Below are 20647 nucleotides of genomic sequence, written 5' to 3' on the forward strand. Positions count from 1 at the left end.
AATTTAAATAAATTTTCAATTGAGATATTCCAAAATTCACTAGACTAGAACCCTAAATTTTTTGCTTTATATCAGGTTATCTCCCATAGTTATATTACCACCAATTAAGTTTATTAATTAACAAATGCTTGTTTTGTATTTTAGTATATCAAAACTAATCTTGTCAATTTCTAGTTTCCGAGTATGCAAGCAAAAGTTAGTTATTTTGACTAACGGATAAAAGTCTGCTTACCGAAATCTTCGTTGATTATATAATTTATTAAATTCAAGAGCATATTTGATATATAAAAGACTGAATTCTTGTGAATATGGTTTTTGATGAAGTATCATTAACTTGATCGAAAATTAAATATGTAAAACTCAAAACTAACATTGAAAAGAGCAAAGACTTATATTTGAGTTATGTTAATTTAACTTGGAAATTTGGCTTAAAATTATTTCGAGTTTTTTATTCTTAACTCGTTTTTGCTTGAATGAATACGATTTCAAGATGCCCCAAAGAACTTTTCTTTAGAGATTGAGTGAAACTACAATACTTTTTGTCAGGAAATTCAACCCGCCTCAATTCTTCAAATTTTAAAAGGGTTTATGACTGCTTTGTAGTAATTTTTGTTATAAGTTTAAGTCAGAATAAGCAAAAGCATCAAAATAAGAGGAATCGCTATCTAAACTGTGGGATCAGACAATATTTAAATTTTTTGAGATTTAGTTTTCTTTTTTTAATGAGGTAATTTTTTGTTATAATTTTTTTTTAAATGTTTTTAAAATTAATATTTTTACTTTAATGATAAAAAAAAAAGTACGTAGACTTCCTAAATTAGGAATATACTAAATATTCCTTAAAACAATTATAAACAAGGAGTAAAAAATATTTCTTTTTTGTCTGCTCAAACGGAATTTTGGCTTATTCATTTCTTGTACTTAATAAGATGTAAAAAAAAAAAAAAGGATTGGAAACTGATGGTAAGCATGTTTAGAATTCATTTATTATTTCAGAAGTCATATTCTGGAAAAAATCTCATCTGGATATTTGTACTCAAAATGTGCATGCAATTTTATCACTCATAAGATCTTTTTTTATTTTATAAATTCAAGGTTTCGAGCCATAAAACAATTTTAGAAAAATATCAAAGCATAAACTATATTGCTAGCGCCATCTGTACGGTCGTCATCCATACTCTCATGGAATGGATTGTATTATTATGTTGCACTCGGCTCGACTGCCTGTTTGTTTTACTTTTTTTTTTTTTACCGATCACAATCTGGCAACGAATTTTTGTTATTTACATTTAAAAACGAAAACATGGCGTTTGGTGGAACGCCAATTCGTCATGTATCTGTGTTGGAAAATATGCTATCTGAAATATCTTACCACCGAATTAGAGAAATTTCTCAATATGAATATGCAGAGGGTAAGCATATTATTCTATATTCAAGAAAAAATTACTTTGAAATGTATAATAAAAATCAATCAATGACTCATATTGCGACTCAGTTGCAGACGATGATTCATAATATTTATTTGTTATTATGCCTTTTACAATTAAATTCGTTTGGGTCTCATATTGTTTTATTTAATATGTTTTTCAATTTAATAGAATAATTTGAAGTGGTCAATATTTTTCTAATTTAGAAGTGGTTATATTCATAATTTAACATTTGCTTGTTTTGGTTTCGTTTTTCCGTGAAATATTGTTACTAAGAAATATAAAATTCGCGGATTATTTCGCTTCATGGTGCCGCGCTGTTTTATCTAATTTAAAACTTTAAAAAGAAAGCTAATAAAAAAAAGCTCTCAGCGAGCAAACGACTACTTTTAATATCTAAAAAAAAAAACAAGGATATTTCTTTATCATGAGCTGACGCGCCAATCAGTATCGTGCTTAATAGATTTTTTACTGGGGATATTTTCGTATCGTGATCTGTGGCAGAATAATCGCCAAGTCTTGGAAACTTCCGGTCAGCGACCCGCGAGAAATTAAAAAAACATCACCAAAAGGAACCAACTCGAAAGGTATAGCTCGTAGCCTCTCCCGGGCAAACATCGACATGTTTTTTAACATACAAATTTGCAAGTTTAAAATTTAATTGACATCTTGGCGATTGTAGTTGGCGATTTTAACTTGCAAACCTTTAAATAAAAAAAAACATACAGAGGTTTGCCAATATTCACAATTCTTGGCTCAATAAGGTTTCAAAGGGTGTATTTTCCTTCATAGATTTGTCTATATTCATTATTCAGCCACTATTGTACCTGTATTGGCCATATGTAAGTCAATATTAGTGCTATAAAGGATCGATATTAAAAAATCTAGATACCCTCGGTGCATGTTCATAAAGGATCCATATTGAGCCAATTTTGAGCCCAACTGGGGTCAAGGTAAAATTGCTAGGAGAGTTATACCCCTGGAATTGTTTCCCTTATCTGAGTTTTTTTTTTTTAGTTTATCGTGGGAAGTTGCTAAGTCTGCCATTATTTTGCTTCAGTATTATCAATCTGGTGCCATCTTCAAAAAACTGACAGCAGAGACATATGCCTTATTTTTTATGATACAAAATAAAAACAAACACTTCCGAATAAATCCATATTATATCATCGATATCAGGGGAATAATTTCTTGATGCTTTTATAATATTTGATTTGTTATGAAGATTTTTATACAAAGGTATCATCGTACTTATTTTAAGATGCAAATATATATCATATTAATTATTCTTATGGCGTTGTTGTTTTCAACTGGCAATTTCGATTTTTAAAAAATGTCGTGCCATAGTTGCACAACTTGAATCGGTTAACTCTTGAACTCTTTAGAGGCAATGCAGAATTTTTTATACCCGGGTGCTATCCTTTTAATGAAATCTTTTCCTTTCTTTTTATCTTGTTTTGCTTAAATTATGTAAAATATTAAATTGTTATAAATTTTTGACTGATGAAAATTATATTCCAAACTTATAAGTTTATTTTTTTCTTATGAAATGTAAGCAGACATATATTCCGACTGATTAAATAGTTATCTGCGCTATGAAAGATAAAAAAAAAAAAAAAAAAAGGATGACAACAGTGGTCCTGAACATTATGAAAAAGTAGATATAAAATCAAAAACTTTCTTCTAGTTTTAAAAATGGACGATCTATTTGAAACTCGTTACTTAGAAATGGCTGAAACTATTTTTTCTCTCACTTTCAATTATTCTCTCCCTTTTCAAAAAGGAAGACGAAACGCTCACAGACAATGAGGACGGGAGCACTGCACACATGCCCTTTCCATCCTTAGCATACTTTCAAACACTTCTTTTTAGTGTAATCAGGTGGAGTTCGTAACACTCATTTAAATACTTCAAAATTTTTTTTTTGGGATTTAATTTTTTTATAATTTAAAATCTATTTTTTGTCTTTGTTTAAATACTAAATCAACCTGCCAGTTGCATATTAACAAGCTTATTAAACTTCAAATGTATGAATAAATTTGTTATAAAAATATATTATTTGTTATATATTTTTTAAGATAACGCAACAATATCAAATAAATAATAAAAATTAAATTTTTAATTTATTTTTTAAAGTATTTTTTTTCCGTAAAAGTTAAAACTTTTGGTTACTGTTTGGTACTGATATTTTTATCAATGAAATAGTTATAAAAAATTGTAACAATTACATTGTCAATTTTTTGTTAGTTTGCAAGTAAGTTAGATTTTTATATTATAAAATTTTTATATTATAAAATATTAATTTTATAATCTTTTATTTTGCTGCTCTCATCTCAAATTCTCATTGTTTCTAATACATAGTTTCATCAGATGATGTATTAAAAAATCACTAAGTATTGTTAAAATAATCACAATGTATTCTTTTTTTGTAATTTATGTGGGTTTTGAAAAAAACCTGCATCAAAAGTGATTTCTTTCCCTTAAACACTGCTAAATTTAAAAAAAAATTTATCCCTCAATTGATTTTATATTTTTATTATGCATTCTTAAATGAAATTTGAACACTTTCTGTTGATAAAGTTCAAGGGATAATTTATTTTATAGCTGTCTTATCTTTTTATATTGTCATAGATTTCTAAATTAAGTCAAACAATTTATAAAATTAACACTTTCCACAATTTTTAATCAAAAATTGTTTTTGTTATATTTTCTGTGATTTATGTTGTTATTCACCTTATCTGTAGACGGAGCTTATTTTGCTTGCAGACGTTATGGTCCGCATAAAATTTCTATTATAAATTGATAAAATTTCTGTTATAAATTGTCAATAAAGCCATATTTTGTACTTTTAATGTCATATCTAAAAGTTACAAGTTTTAAGCTGTGCTTAACTTAATATTTAGCTGTTAGAGACCAGTGTCTTTTAAAAACTTAATTGCATTTCATATTTTAAACTTTAAAATAACTCTCCAGAAAAAGGATCAGACAACTGAATATTATATGACAATTTTTTCTTGCCATCATCATTCAACTTGTGATAATAGGAAAAGCACATTTCGATTTAATAAAACAAATTTTTATTTCCAAACAACAAACGCTGTCAAGATAAGAGAAAACGCCAACAATCTAATGCAAAACGTAATAATAAGAAGGCTATAGCGATGTAGCAGAAGTTCGCACGGACCGGGGGAAGTTACTTCCGCTGAACTAGCTGTTTGTTTGTTTATTTAGAAAACGAGGTGAATAGCAAGGGGAAGGTGTAATTTGAAAAATCGCCTATCTAACTTTATCCATCGTACTCTTTTTTGACCCAATACTCCACTGATTACTCCTTAATTTATTTTTATTTTTGTGAAAGAAAACAATGTATATATATATATATATACTAATATGCATTAGAGGAAAAACATCCACGTTAAATCAAATTGTTATCAATTTAATTTATTTTTCCATGAAATTTTGTTTTCATATTTTTTCTTTCCTAAAAACTTGATTCAAGTTTTAAAAAGCATTTTATATTATTTTTAGTCATTTATTAATCTCATTGTTTGTCTCACATTTTTTTTACTTATAAAAAATAGAGGGATATGTTCCTGACATAATTTTGTTGACTTAAAATTTGTTGTAGTGTGACAAATAATTGATTTTTATTTTTAGAATCTGGATTTGTTCTTCTAAATCCTACAAGGTTTTGGACTGATTTATTTGTGAGGCACTTCCTACACTATTGTGATGATAAGTTTAGAGATGATTTGTTGTTTTTTGTACGTAAACATCAGAAAAGAACTGCTGCCAGATATATTCCTAAATTTGAGGTATGTAATGTGCAATTGTATTTACTTCTACTTTACTTCAACAGTAAATTTTTTTTTGTCATAAGCATTATTCCTTTTATTAAAACTTGATCATAAATATATTTTTAATAAACAGGTAATTTTTCATTTCCGTCGTTGTAAATTTTTACATTTAGCGTTTTTTCTTAATCAGCTGAGATTTAGTGTTTATACCTTTTTTTTTGGAATTATATTATTGAAAAACTAAAATATTTATATTTCATTTGTATTTACTAACAAATAACGTGCGCCACTCTTCAGTCCTGCAGACTGAAATCAGTTTTGAGAAAAGATCAATAGGCTGAATTCCGTCCAATTATTATTTGTTTCTAATTTTTCAAAATTAAGTATTCAAAAAAAAAAAAAAAAAAAAATAATTAATAATATTTTTTCTTTAAAAAAAGAAAGAATAATGTATGTTAAATTAAATGAAAAATAATCTCATTAATGAAATATTGTTATTTTTCATTATTATTTCAAATGATGTCCCACCACAATGAAAGAATGGGATTCGAACTTTAACATCTGCTTGTATAAACAAAATTTGTATTGTTGAATCTTCTTTTGTTTGTTATCCCCCCTCCCCGACATTTTGAGATCCCGGTTAAAGTTAATATAAAATTATTTAAAAAAAAGAAAAATGAATTTTGTGGCATTAGGACAAAACATTAATGATGCTGAGGTAAAAATTAAGTAAAGGTGTAAATGGCTCCAAGAAAAAAATTGGTGATGTAACTCTGCTATTGGTGTAAAAAGATATACAAAAGTTTTTTTTTTGCTGTAAAAAATAAGTTGATAAAATTATGAAAAATAAATGTTTTTTTTTAAGAGAAAAATAATCCAAGTCATTGATATAATATGTGAGCTATTTTCTTGGAAAATGAATTATAAATTTTTGAAAAATTCGGCTAAAGAACATTAGACTGTGATAGTTGGTCAAATAATAAGTTTAGTCTTGCAAATAATTTTCCCATGCAAATTATTTTCCAAAAATTTTCATTTTAGTGCAATTATGTAATGTGGCTTAGGCACTTTTTCAGCCCTTATTAAATTTTAAAATTATGTTAGAATACTTTGTCTAAATTAAATTAAATATGTAGTTATTTTTCTTTTCTTTATGAATGTTATCTAGATTGTTCAGTTTCTTTTTCATGTTTTTTCTATTGCAAAAATCATACAAAAACTGACTAACTATATTTCACACAATTTGTAGCAGATAAGTATTATGTCTTGATGTTTATTGCTTTTTCTGATTTATTCTTACAGACTGCTATTGAAGTGTTTAGAAAGGATTCAAAAAAGCTTCCTATTGGTGATCCTGATGTAGATTGGGAAGAAACTGTGTATCTTAATTTGATTTTACAACAAGTGAGTTGTATGACATTGTAGTCATGGTTTTTATTTATTAATAATCTTGTCATACTAATTTCTTTCTTTTTATTCTCTAATGTACAGAATCCATAAATTATTAGCCAATAAATTAGCCAAATATCAAAAGTATTAGCCGAATTTCAAAATTCTTAGCTAAAAAGAAATCTTACAAAATTTTTACAAAATTTCAATTTTAATTCAAAATACAAATTTACTATAAATAAAATTATTTTGTTAAATGCAAATTCAAATTAAGAGCAATTTGCATTTGGGGAGGAGTAAATGAGCAATAAGCAATGAATGGGAGAGAGGATGAAAAATGTAGATGTTTTATCGTCTTTGGGGAAAAGAAATAGGGATAGGTTGGGGTTAATTTTTGATAACTTCTTAGACTAGTGCAGTAAGATAAGAATGTACCTGGAGCAATATTATGTTATTGTCACATTATTGTATATGTCATTGTCACGAGAAAACATGTCTTCTGTAAAAAAAGTTGGTTGATAATATGGATCTTGCTATCACTTAATCTGTATTGTTGACACAAACAGTGAGAAAAAATTTCAACAATAAACGAAGTGATCTTTATACGGTAGTTTTTCTGATGCTTACATAATCTTTCTTGTTGCTTAATATAATTCGACTATATATAATGGACTTAATATAATTCGAATTGGTTATGGGACAAATTAAACGGAAATTACTGTAATCGAGTAAAATACAGGATTAGTTCAGAGAGATTCCCTTTGACCTTTTCCCCCCAGAACAAGGGGAATAAAAAATTTCCTTTAGGTAGAAAAAAATAATTTGTTTATACTATTGTCGAAACAAATTTTTTTCGCCAAATTTGCAATTTTATCACATTTTGGGAGGTAAAAAATATTTAGTGCGGGCCTTGACTGTATTGTTTTTATCACATTTTAAATCATATATTTACCTGTGTTCTTTTTTGTAGTTTGAGTATACTCTCACTTGTGCTGTATGTACTAGAACAAGTCCAAAAGATCTGCAAATTCTAAAAAGGAATTCACAGGTTATTGTTTACTCTTTCTTATTTAATTTTAACTTCATTTTATTTGTTTCCAATCATTTTTATTCTAACAGTTATTTAGAAGCAACCAATTTAATTTGTTTATATTTAAAAAAAGTTTAGCTCAGTTATTTTATTTAAAAATAGTATTGTAGTTTATTACAATTAAAATTATATATATCATTATATTTTGAATGAAAACCATTATTAGTATCAGTTTTTAAATACATTAATTAGAATTAATCATGACTCAAGTTTGAGTTACAAACTCGATGGATTAAAGAAAAACCTCACGCTCTTGAAGTTTGACGTAAAATTAGTTAGGAATTTTGATTTTTACGCAATAATAATTTTCAGACATTTTCATTACTACATAGGTAAATAGTTAATATAAAGAAATATGATTTTGCCCTGGTGGTGTGTCATATTAATAAGTCTTTTTAAAAGTTGTTTAAGATTATATCAAAAGTTAATGAAGTTATCAATTTATATTCTTTAAATTAGCTTGTACTTCTTATTGTTATACAATAACTTTTTATGCAGAAAATATAAATGCATGTATATATATTTTAATAGAAAGTTTATGCTTCTCCAAGTAAGCGCAGCATGGATTGTAAAGGTGAAATGGAAGAAATTAGCTACCCTAATATATTTTTTACAGTTGACAATTATGATGAGGCAAGTATTAATTACAGTTTCACTTTTTTACAGGACAATTATGTTTCTCATTAGATTAAATAATTCTTAAAAATAAATGAATATAAAATAATTAAACTAATTATTAATTGAATTTCTCACCTTATAAAATGTCTTATTTTAATTTGGATTTTTTTTAAAAATAAAAATATTACTTATTTTCTCAATTCGTTAACTTTTGCATCCTTAAGCAATATTTCTCATTAAAATGTTCATTTTAATTATTTAGTGGTATATTTTGCTTAAAATACTAACAAGAAGTTAAATAATATACATCAGATGCATTTTGTGTTTAAATTATATTTTTAAAGAAATGAAATGTAGGTACAATGTCATTACCATCTCTTGTATCGAACTCACATTTCTGAACTTCTTAAGTAATTTACTATGATATGAAAGTGTTATAGACATAAATGCATAAATATTCTGATGTAGTATAACTGTCTATTTAAATATGCATAGTTAATTTTTCTAAAATAACTTAAAAATTTTAGTCTACACATCACTTGGTATGTACTCCCCACTTTTATACATTTACTGTCCCAAGTACAAAAAGTGTCAATAAAAGACTATAGTTGACTCTAGTTAAATAAAGTATAACTTCCAGGTTACAAAGAGCACTCTTCTTGACAGAACAGCAAAGTTTAATTGCAGTACTATTTCTTTTAGGGCCAATGTATGATACTTTAAAAAATCTGTGAATGACTTTTTTTTATGTAATTACCACCCCCCTAAAAATACTTGTAAGAAATTGCAAAAAATTAAAAAAAATTTCTTTTGTACAAAATTTAATTACTATTGACTATTGAAAATGTTTTTATTTGAAAAACTTTTAATGTGTTTGATTCATTTGGTTTTGTTGTTTCATATTTAGTTTCTTTTTTTGTCAAAATTCGTGCAATAATAAAAGAACATTTCTAATTGACAATAATAACATTGTTAGTAAGCATAAGAATACTAAATTTTAAAACTTAAATGCAAATTTATGACTTATAATATTATTAAGATAAAGATAAATTGGTTCTTGTATATTATACCATCAAGCATTTTTGCTAATTTTAAATTAAATACTTTAAAATAATTTAAATTAAAATACTTTCTCATTTTTTGCATGCAATCAGTTATATTTGCATTTTGTCTATTTCTTTGTAATCAATTTCTAAGTAAAAATAAATTTTAAAGATACCAAAATGATTTTGGCAGGCTGTAGGAGAATATGGTTGACGGGATGATACGCGTGTTCCATGAAAATAGGCTGTCTGAATTCTAAAGTAATCTAAAATCTGAGGAGAAGCTTTTTTATTTTGGCAATGAATGCAGAGAATATAGAACAAAATTCAGCTATACTGTGTTTTTCTTGAAATATTTTTAGATGAATAACTTAATTTTGAAAAATAAATTTCAGGTTTTTGAAGATATTCTTGTTAGAGATGGTGAAATGGTTTGTGTGGAGCTAGTTGCTGAAGATAAAGAGGGATCTTTACAAAAAGTTTTATTTTTAGGATCTATACATTATGAGGCTGTAAAAAGAGTTTATGATGCCAGGGTAATATTATTAGGATTTATTTACTTGTTACTTTTTTTTATAAAAAATCTGCCTCTTTTAGCAATGTCATTAACATTTCCTTTCTCTACCTTTTTATTTATTTTTAATTTTAACATTTTTACTTTTGTTTCGATTTGAATTATTAATACTTATTTGTTTAATTAGTTTCTTATTTATTCCTCCATTCAACCTATTCAACTGATTTTTGTTCTAGTTATTTCATTAGAACTTACTAAATTTTGTCTTTATTTAAAAAATTTGATGTGAATTAGTGAAAAAAGCAGGAGAAATTAAGTAACATTTTTCATGAGATAAATCATACTAAGATTTGTCTACAATGTAATATTCATTATTTAGATTTGCTTTAGTACGAAATTGTTTAGGGAAAATATTTGTGTTTTTAATTAATTTACATGATTTTTCAGTTTATGAAATTGGGTTGTAATGTTGAACTGCGTGAAAGTTATGATCAAGTTTTCGAGAAATTTTTTTGATTTGTACCCCAACAGTGATCTTTATTGCAAACAGATACTTTGGGGAATTAAAAAAAGAGCAACTGTGATTTATTGTTAGGAATTTTTTTTACTAGATTTCGTCGTCCCTTTTTTTTGGATTTTGTGATTCAAGTATTAAGTAAAAATTCTCTGGATGTTATTTTTTTAAAAATAAATATGGTTAAATAATATTAGTTCAATATATCATGGGATTTACTGATTTTGAGATTGTTGTAAACTTTCTATATTTTTCTAGTTTCCAAATTCTTCTGCAGTTTGTTTTTATGTTATTTTTAATTTTCAGCCTCTTTCGATATTTTAATCTTTCAATTTTGAGTTTAGCACAGTACAGTCAACTTCAAAATCTTGAAAAATGAAAATGCAAGAGGTTGGTAGGTTGTGACATCTGAATAGCACTTTTTCCAGTGTTAGGCTGGTGGGTAGTGGCTCTAGATATGGAAACGCTCCCTGAATTGCATACCACAAATTTAAGTTAGTACCAAGATCAGGGCTTGTGTAGGCCAATGCCGAAAAAAGGAACTAATTTTCTAACTCAACCTTTACAATTTTATTTGTATGGTGGGGCACATTATCCTGTTAAAAATGCCACATCATTACAGGACATGCTTTGTCTGCAATGTTAATTAATTATGATGTGTTATTCAGATTACCATGCATATAAAATTTAAGTCATAAGGCATGCAGATGAGCATTTTTTTAATACATTACCCATGTAGTGATAGCACTGTTACACAATGACTTATTTGAATAAATTGTGCAGTGGTCATAACAGATTGGCCACTTAATGTGTAAATATAATGTATTTGTATGCTTCCCATCTCAAAATATATTTTTATATTTATGTATGTATTACATTTTTATACTTATGTATGTGATTGTATTAATTTTAAATAAAAAATAATATTTTTATCTATATATGCTAGTTTTAAGGAATTTAAAGTAATAAACTAGAAAAAAATAGTTTCCCCCTTAAAAAACTATTAATAAATTTTGTTGTATGTTAATGAATGGATATTTATTAAATATCATTTCTAGTTCCAATATTAAGGTTACTGGTGAAAGTTTTTATTATTTGTTAATGGTTGTGTCTATATACGAGGCATGTTTGGAAAGTAATTATCATTTCTGTAAGCTTAAGTAAAAAAAGTTTTATTTTTTTCTGAATAAAATGTATTTTTACTAGAAAGTGCATTTCAGAAACTATTTTTTATATGGTTATCAATATTGTGCAGACATTTTTCTCAGTAGAAACTTAATTATCTGTACCCTCTTTAAAGAAAAATCAATCATTATCACCGATTTGTGACAATATCATACAAAACAGTTTTTGAAATTTTTGGAAGGTCACCACAAAGCATTCTTATTGCGAATCGTCTGTTTTCACAAATTTTCACATTCACTTTGCAATCAAACCATTATTATAACAATAGAAGGTTGTCTTGTACACTCTTTTTTCATCATGAACATTGAATTGTCAAATCAACTTTCTCACTATTTTACCACCCTTTCCATTTTCTCCATAAATATATCTACAAGTGAATGATGAATTTCAGGTGCCTTAGCATTCAAAAATCACATTGCAGAATGCATTTCATTGGTCTTAAGTGTTTTGTGACAGTGCATGCACTGAAGTGTGACACTGGGGCTACTATGACAGTAAAATGAAACAGTAGTTACTTTTCGAACGTTCCTCGTATGTGTGATGTCTCCATAGAAAACCATTTCAATTGTGAAAAATACAGTCAAACCCCGCTATAGTGAACTCCCGTATATAGTGATCGAAATGCTCGGTCCCGTGCCTTGCTATACACGTATAATGTTATTTTTAGTGGATATAGTGAACCAAAAAAGTGAGGAAGTTGGATATAATGAACTTTTTTCTGTCTTTGACTGATTTCCCTCCCATTTTCTTTGTAATAATTTTAAAATTTGTACTTCAAAATAAATACATATATCGATTTTTAAAACCATCTATAGAAACTACTTTTATGTGCTCGAATGGCAGGTTAGACAGGTTTAAAAAGCGGAATAATAGAAATTCAGGAAGAATTATCTGAGAGTCGGGAAGTGTTTCCATATCTGATGTTGAGGATTGCTCATCAGCTAAAGATTACTAATTTTTACTTGTTCGCAGGACGAAGAGTGATGAAAAATAACACATTTTTTGCTACTACATAATATTTTTCAGTCATTTATATGAGTATAATGTAATAAAAGGGAGGAGTTTGGGAACCATTAGTTAAATTGCCTGCGTAACGGATATAGTGAACTCCCGGTTATAGTGAACCAAAATTTCGGTCCCTTGAAGGTTCACTATAGCGGGGTTTGACTGTAAAAGCATTTTTAGAATAATGTTTTATTTAAACAAATATATTATAAATGTTTTTTTAAAATAACTTTTACTTGGTTAAATTTTTTTTTTTAAATTATAAGATTTCTGATTTTAATTATTGTTTAATTTTATTATTTTGTGTTTATTTCATCTTAAAGTATTGGTCAGTACCATAAAGCTGTCCAACTTTTGTGCTCAATTAAACTCTATACTTACTTTAATCATTTATTTTGTAATCAATGTTTTGAGTTTTATGCCATGAACTTCAGTAATTAGGTAATATATATTATTTATTATTCTTGTAGGCAAGTTTGTCATCTCGGTTTGCTCAAAAAGTGTCTTTGGGATGGTATCAAGGACAACAAAGATTAGAATTTGTACGAATGAGGGGTCCCAAAGGAAAAGGTCACGCAGAAATGGCTGTCACAAAACAGAAAGGATCAGGTGTTGAGACTCCAACATCTGAGCCTGGTTACTCTATAACAGATTATGATTGGGATGATATGGAGGTATGCTTATCTAACACTCAAGATATAGTTTAATTTTTACCCATTAAAATTATGAAATAATGCTTAACAGAGTATGTCAGTTCTTTACAATAAACTATGTTTTTTAGTACATAAACAACTTTTCTTGTCACAAATGATGCAATAAAAAATCTTTTTCTAATTTTTAACTGCATCTTAGCACATTGAAAAGCTCTGTTAGCTGAAGCGTCTAGACTTTTGTTAGTCCTCAAGGTTGATTTTTGTACGTGATAGGTTTTAAAGGTAATATGAAATCAAAACACGCACTATACAATAAAAATTGTCAATTTTCATACAAAAATGCTTTGCTTTTGGTAAAACGATATTTAACTAAAGAATGTTAATGTTTAATGTTAAAGAATGTTAAAATAAGTGTCACTGATAAAAAAGGAGAGAATAGAAAAAAAAAGCAGAGGATAATTCTAGTCTAGTCTTTCATACATGAAGACTAATTTTCTTTCATATTTTTTTTTCATTTGATGTGAAGGATTTTCAGAGAAGAAATTCAGATAAGTTAGATAAAAAAAGGTATTAAGAAACAAGCTTCAAATTTGAAAAATTAATCAATATTTGTCAGACCTTTAATTTCATGGAATTTAATACTTTTTCAATGGATAACACCTTTTTGAAAAATTTTTGTGTTTTTTTTCGGAAAAAGAAAGAGATTGTTTATTTTGATTGTTAAAAAATGTCTTTAAAATAGGTACTTCTGTAAAAAAAACTTTGCCTTGATAAAATTTAAAAAAAATATTTAAAAATGAAATTTGACATTTTTATTATTTTAAATTAATTCATTGTTTTGTTATCAGTATTTATAGTACAAAATCTGAATGTTTATTTTTCAGGATAATCCTTATTTACAAAGACGTATGTCAGATCCAAGCTCTAATTTAAATAATTTTAAAAGTTGGAAAGGTCGTCAAGATAGTCAAACCCAAAAATCGCAGTCTGAAACAGAAATAGATTATTATCCAAATGGTATAAATGAAATAGAAGCAGGTGATATAAGAGATGGTAAGAGTATAAATAAGATTTTTTTTTGCGTCAGTTATTAATAAAAAAAATATTTTTGAGTGTATTAGATTGTGTGTATTTTTTTTGAAGATGGTAAAAACATGTTTATTTTATTAACACTGTAGGAAAAATAATACTTTTTTTCGATGGTAAAAACCATGAGAAAAATCATGCCTACCTTGAATAAAATGCACTTTTTTTTAATGAAATTAAAGAACACCAAATCCAAGGCAATGATGAGTTATGTCAAATTTTATATTAGCCCTAAGTATCATTTGATGAATGTGAAAGAATTAATTTTTCTTATTTTTTCCACAACTTGGTTTTTAAGATAGGGTTTTTCCTTTTACATGGTTCTTAATATAGCCTTTTAAAACTGCAGGAAATGAAGTTTTTATTTTCGCGGATTCAGTTAAGTATAGTACAGTATTTTATTATTAAATGCAAAAAAGTTGTAGCATGTAACTTTGTGCAGCAGTTCTATTTTATTTTTAGTTATGATTTGGATGCTTATTTTTTTTTTGCTGATTTATTATTTTAAGTTACATTTTTTTCTTCTTGTTTCTTTTATAAGTTTGTCAGTTTTTTATTTTATAAAAATACCTCTTTTACATTTTTTTATTATTTTTTATTTTAAGGAAGCATGTTGCATGTTTTTATATTTCAGTTTTATTTTCTCAGAGCCTGTTTTATCAAAAAAGCACAAGAAAGTTAGTCAAACTAAGCAGCCTCTGCTAAATAAAAAAGATCGACCTAGAGTTGTATGGAGAAAGGAATCAAAAATTGAAGTTTTAACAAATAGTGATAATCATTCCAAAACAAGTAGTTATTCAAGCGAGTCATCTGCAGGTAAGATTAAGGTGCTATAATTGAAAATGATTATCTTTAACAAAATTCAAGCTTTGTAATTGACTTTGTAATTTGAAAATAACGTACACATTTCGTGTATGAAATTTCCAAAGTTCACTTTAACATTTGAAATCAGTTGTTTCTAAAAATAGATTTAAACTAAGTTTTCTAAAAATTCATTATTTATAACAGCAGGTCACACTACTCTTCGATAACCAAGCACCTCACTAAATTTTTTAGCTCTCTAAGTGTAACAGTTGTGGTCAAAATGCATTTGAATTGATCTTGATAAAGAGAGTTCTTGATAGCAAACTTTCACTCCTTTCCAACGAGGAGAATTTCAGTCACAACAGTGTTAAAGTGCACTTTGCTACATATTATTGCTGGTTGTTTAGTTGGGCACCGTTATAAAACTCGTGATCAACAGTGATGTGAGACAAGATTTAATTGGCTATGCCACAATGATGGGGAATGCTCAATAACAGTAGGACATTATATGCAGTATTTCATTTCAAACACTGTTGATTTCTGAAAGTCATGTGCATTTATACCTAGATCGTAAGGAGAGTTCCTGATCGCAAATCCTTTTCAAAAACTTTAAGTGAATTATATTTTCTGTAAGTGATGTAGATTTTTTAAAATGTTACTTTGCTCTTAAGATGTCAAAATAGGAATTCACTATGAAACAAATAAATGAATATTCTGTGCAAAAAGATTCTAAATTGTACAAAATTTTTCTGAAATACTCAAAAACCATGAAGATTTTAAACTACAGTACCCAGAGAAACTCTCAAAATCCTGTAGTCTACTGTAAAATCAGTAGAGATGGTAGCTATGAGTGCATTTAAATTTCTTTTATGAATTCTGAATTATAATGTGTAAACATTTTTCTTGTAAAATGAAATACACTTTCTTAATCCCTTTTCTGTCAGATTTTGTTTCGAATTTTCGACCCGAAAAAAACTCATTTTTTTATTGCTGAAAATTGATATGTGTTCTATCCTAAATTCGAAAATGTAAAATATTTTTGTTAGTAAGCAGTTTGTTGCTTGAGCTATTGGTGGTGAAATATGTTATGTCCTGTCTGCTGATCTCCAGTTATCCGTGCAATGCACCCAAGTTTTTTCTTAAAAAATACACTGTGATAACATATTTATTAACTCTATTGATTTAAGGTGTTTAAGATAAATATCTGCTTAAAATAACTATTAAAATCTGTTAAAAATATTTTGGAAAATTTTTTTCCCCACCTTACCGTTAAAAAAGCTTTACAATCACTCTTGGGTATCAGAGCGTAAAAATCATATTTATCACAAAACTATCATAACTATTTTGACTTGTAACAGTAACACTGATAAAAGTAAAATTAGAGAAAATACAAAACGATTTTGATTTCAATTCAAGGCGGGAAATCTCACTGCAAAAATTGCGAAGAAAATGGGACTAGTTGCGCCATTTCTTAACAATATTTAGAAATACGAAAATAATCACAATATTTAGAGTGGTGATGAATTCAATTTCGGTGAATTAATTTTTCTCTTCGTCGTATGGCATGTGACGCTGAAAATACAAGCGCAACAATTTTTGAACGTGTTAGATGCGATGCCAACAGAGAAGGGGTTAGGTTATAGAGTACTAAATATTAATAATTTGTCTAATAATATTTATGAATATTGAGTTCCTGTTCACCATATTATAGAGCTTGATGATACTGGTTATAACAGACTATGGACCATGAGAGGTTTTGGCCAGGCGTATCATTTTTGGAAAGAATCTAAGAGAGCAAGCTCCCCAGCTCTAAATGCTTATTTGACATATGTAACTGTACCTTGGCATTCTATAATTTCTGGTATGTGATAAATCATTCACAAATTTATAATTATTTCAGTGTCTCATATTTGAATACAGTAAATCATTAACTTTGTTAGTCTTTTTATTTAATTTTTAACTGCAAATTTTTTTTTAAATAAGATGTTATTGAAAATATTTTTCCAATCAAACGTATTAGAATCAAAGTTTGCTCATAAATAAATGATCTTATCGAAAAAGAAATGTTCCCTATTAAAAATTTCTTTATATTGTTATATATTGTTCCATCTTTTCAACTTATTAATAATTTAATTGCATTGTTTAATTAATTTTAATTGCATGTTAATCTGAATATATCATGTTGGAGATAAATAATTATTTATTCAAGAGATTCTTACATGTTGATTGCCTCATTGAATAAGATTTTAAGTGGCATTTATGCGCTGATCAAAGATCTTACAAATAAGGAACTGGAAAATAGAGGCGAAACCCAGACTACTTGGTAGTCAAATTGTTTGGGAGGCCATACTCTATCTTGAACATGGCAGAGAAGTTTTTATACAAACTTACAATTGTGTGCAATTTCATCTATAATAATAAAAATTTGCTTTTTAAATTGATTTTGACAACTTAACAGATAACATTTTACATGAAACTCATCAGGAGAAATTAAGAGGAGATACTTTTCTTTTCTTTAGAAACAGAATCATTTAAAAACATGTATGAATAAATTATAAAAATGTAATTGTTCTATTTAAGTATTTATTCTAAAGTCATTTTATTTATTTTTTCCAGACATTCTAGACGATTCAAAAATGAAACCAATATTAACCTTTTAGCAGTCAAGAGGCATAGGTCAAATTTTTAAAACTGTATTAAAAATGTGATTTTTTTTACTTCTTATTTTCTACGCAATAAACATGTGCTTGTATGTATTATATTTATAATTGCATTTCTAGTCAGATTTATATGATAGAATTTAATGAATGTAGGTATGATTGATGTTTTGAAAGTTCAACAGTGCTGTTAGTTATCTGTTATTTTCAAATTTGTGATCTGAAGTTTGTGTATTTGTAATTTTCTTATTTCTATATTGACAACAATTTTAGTTATTACACAAATAACTAAGTTTTGTTTAGTTTATAACTTTTTCAGCATAAAATATATTCAGATGCTAAGATTGAATATAATACATATTACAGAAGTATAATAAAATACATTGCTATTGAAGGTGCTGTAAATTAATTTGTAAAACTCTAAATTAAATTTTTCAAATATATTTTGTAACTTTAAAACGCCGAACATTCGTTAAAATTTTTCGAATTACCAAAAATGTTTCATTGTTTTATTTTATGACTAACATTCTTGAATTTTGAATTCAAATTATTTATCTATGCAAACTTTTATAGTTGAGTAATTAGGTGTATACTTGTTACTTAATTATAAATTTATATGAAAAGTTATATGGCAGCTTATGAACTCCAAAATAGTTAGATATGGCATCCCTGTATATTTTCACTTATTTTCTTTTTAAGGCCTTTTACTTACAGCTTATCTAGTGAATATTTTTTTTTATTTGGTTGGATAGGAAAAAATGTTTTTTCTTTGAAATATTAAAATAAATTTAGTATTGTTTTTAAACTCGTGCATTTTAATATACTGAATATCTTTTTATTATAAAATGCAAACAATGAATTTTTTAAGATGTGATAAAAAGTTTCTTTTCGGTTTCTCTATACATGAAAAAGTTAAATGTTTGGATTCAATTTTGATTTTACGTGTAAGAACGAAATCAATTATTATTTTGCCATATATATTGCTACTTAAATTTAGTAAATATTTGTATATTGCTCCTTAATTTTAGTAAATATTTGTATTTACATTTGTGAAGCATTTTTCTTTGTAACTGTTATTTCAAATATTGCATATTTTTGCAGAGCTAATATATTTCATAAAAATTTTTATCATTTAAAATAAATTATATTTGTTGCTTATTTTTTATTTTAGAACAGTATAAATTAAGAAAATAAATTATGAGGTAAAAAATTTTAATGTTGAGTTTCGCAATGCAAAATTATTCAGAATTTGCAATAAATTTAAGGGAAAAAAATTTGCATTTTGTTAAATATCTTTTTCAAAATCTAAGATCTAGAATGCAATTTTTTAAATTTATTGATTTTACAATTTTTATGCTTTTATTTAACTTTTGTGATCATTCTATTTCAAGCAATGTAGTGCTAATATATATTGAATATACTTTTTTATTTTATTTATTTAGCTGCTATCTTGTAGCTATTTTCTTTTTAGATTGCTCAATTTTTTGATAACAGGTAACTCACTGTACTGACTTTTTAATTATTAGTATTTTATGAAACATTGAATTTGTAGTTTTATAAATGTCTACTTTGTACTTAATTTATGAGGCCATATTTTTTTATATATTTGTATGTTGTTGGCAGATACATTAAATTTTATTACTTTTAATTTCCTCGACTTTAATGTAGAATTTTATTGTCATACTAATTGTCTATTGTAAAAAACTAACTATTACTTGATCATTCCAAGGGTGCTATTAATGATGTTAGTTTTTTCCCCATTGTGTAATTATATTGAGGAAAGTATTTCCTTATAAATAATTTTTAATAAATGCATTAACTTTTATGTCTATAATTTTCATCCCTTTCTTGGAGGCAGGAATTCTTTACCCTTTTATTCTCTCAGAAAGCTGGTCTTTTGAAGTTAAACATTAGTCCCTTGAGTCTGAACTATTGACTGTGATAATTTTTTTCTTCTTAATGTGAGACTTTTTTATAACACTGTTTGATTTCATTACCTTGAGCATATTATATAATTTAAGTTAAGCGCAGCATAGCTGATTTCAGCACTCCAGATTTCAGCCATCTTAAACTTTTTAATGTTCTCTGTGCTTTATACCTTCAATATTTTAATACATTATCTGCCATTTCACGTGATTGCTTTGGAACCTAAAGGTATTGATACCAAAAATATATACTTTGCATAAGAAATGAATTTTTTCAGTTTTGCATATCATGACGAATATAAATATATAACAGGATTCATTAAAGCAAATTTATGTGTATATCTAATGTCAAATTTCTCAGAAATCTTAGTTGAGCCGGTGAAACTGTTTTAATTCAAATTTAATAATAATATGGTTAAATTTACACATATTGATGCCACTTTTCTTTGTTAATTACTAGTGTAACTGAGAAAAAAAAACTATTTACTAGCGTAGACAGAACTAAACAAACAAAGCCTGTCTTTTTGTTTTTGTTTTTTGTAAGAGCTCCTTCTTCTTCCTTTGCACCCGCATATGATTTTTCTGAAGTTTTGTAATTAAATCAAAATTTGTTATTTAAATAAAGATGAAAATTACTAGCATATTATTATATGATTCTTGAAAACAGGACCAAAAAACATTTCTAAATTTTCACATGTCCTGCCAGGCATGTTAGTTCACAAAATATAAATCTGAACATCTTTTTTAATCGCATATTAATAAAAACAAATGAATTTATCTATTAATCTTTTGAAAAAAAAAATCAATTAACTACACAATCTGCATTTACACAAATACATTTAAGTATAAATAAGATACATTAGGTATTATTTACAAGGAGGTATTATTAAAAAAAAATATTATTATTAACAAAGAATGCATTTGAAGATGTTAATTTAAA

General features: G+C 26.7%; 1 protein-coding gene across 2 annotated transcripts; it reads left to right on the plus strand.

Moving 5' to 3' along the window:
• The first annotated feature begins 1218 nt into the window (after positions 1-1218).
• On the plus strand, positions 1219-19604 carry LOC107446584 (uncharacterized protein KIAA0930 homolog). Of its 2 annotated transcripts, XM_043053986.3 has the most exons (11): positions 1219-1412; positions 5085-5242; positions 6527-6628; positions 7584-7661; positions 8235-8336; positions 9760-9900; positions 13053-13256; positions 14120-14288; positions 14970-15137; positions 16837-16986; positions 17742-19604. In XM_043053986.3, the coding sequence occupies exons 1-11, from the start codon at positions 1304-1306 to the stop codon at positions 17783-17785; spliced, it is 1425 nt and encodes a 474-aa protein (XP_042909920.2). In that variant the 5' UTR covers positions 1219-1303; the 3' UTR covers positions 17786-19604. The 2 variants fall into 2 exon arrangements, with proteins under 2 accessions (XP_042909920.2, XP_042909921.1); XM_043053987.3 differs by lacking the exon at positions 14970-15137 and having other exon boundaries at positions 1226-1412.
• The last annotated feature ends 1043 nt before the right edge of the window (positions 19605-20647 follow it).

Source organism: Parasteatoda tepidariorum, chromosome 4 (assembly GCF_982258835.1).
Source record: "Parasteatoda tepidariorum strain Cologne lab strain chromosome 4, Ptep-v5.0, whole genome shotgun sequence".
Taxonomy (NCBI): Eukaryota; Metazoa; Arthropoda; class Arachnida; order Araneae; family Theridiidae; genus Parasteatoda; species Parasteatoda tepidariorum.

Coding starts and splice junctions, on each gene's coding strand:
- LOC107446584 (XM_043053986.3), top strand. CDS start 1,304: ATGGCGTTTGGTGGAACGCCAATTCGTCATGTATCTGTGTTGGAAAAT. Junction 5,243..6,526: donor GATATATTCCTAAATTTGAG/GTATGTAATGTG, acceptor TTATTCTTACAG/ACTGCTATTGAAGTGTTTAG. Junction 7,662..8,234: donor TTCTAAAAAGGAATTCACAG/GTTATTGTTTAC, acceptor ATATTTTAATAG/AAAGTTTATGCTTCTCCAAG.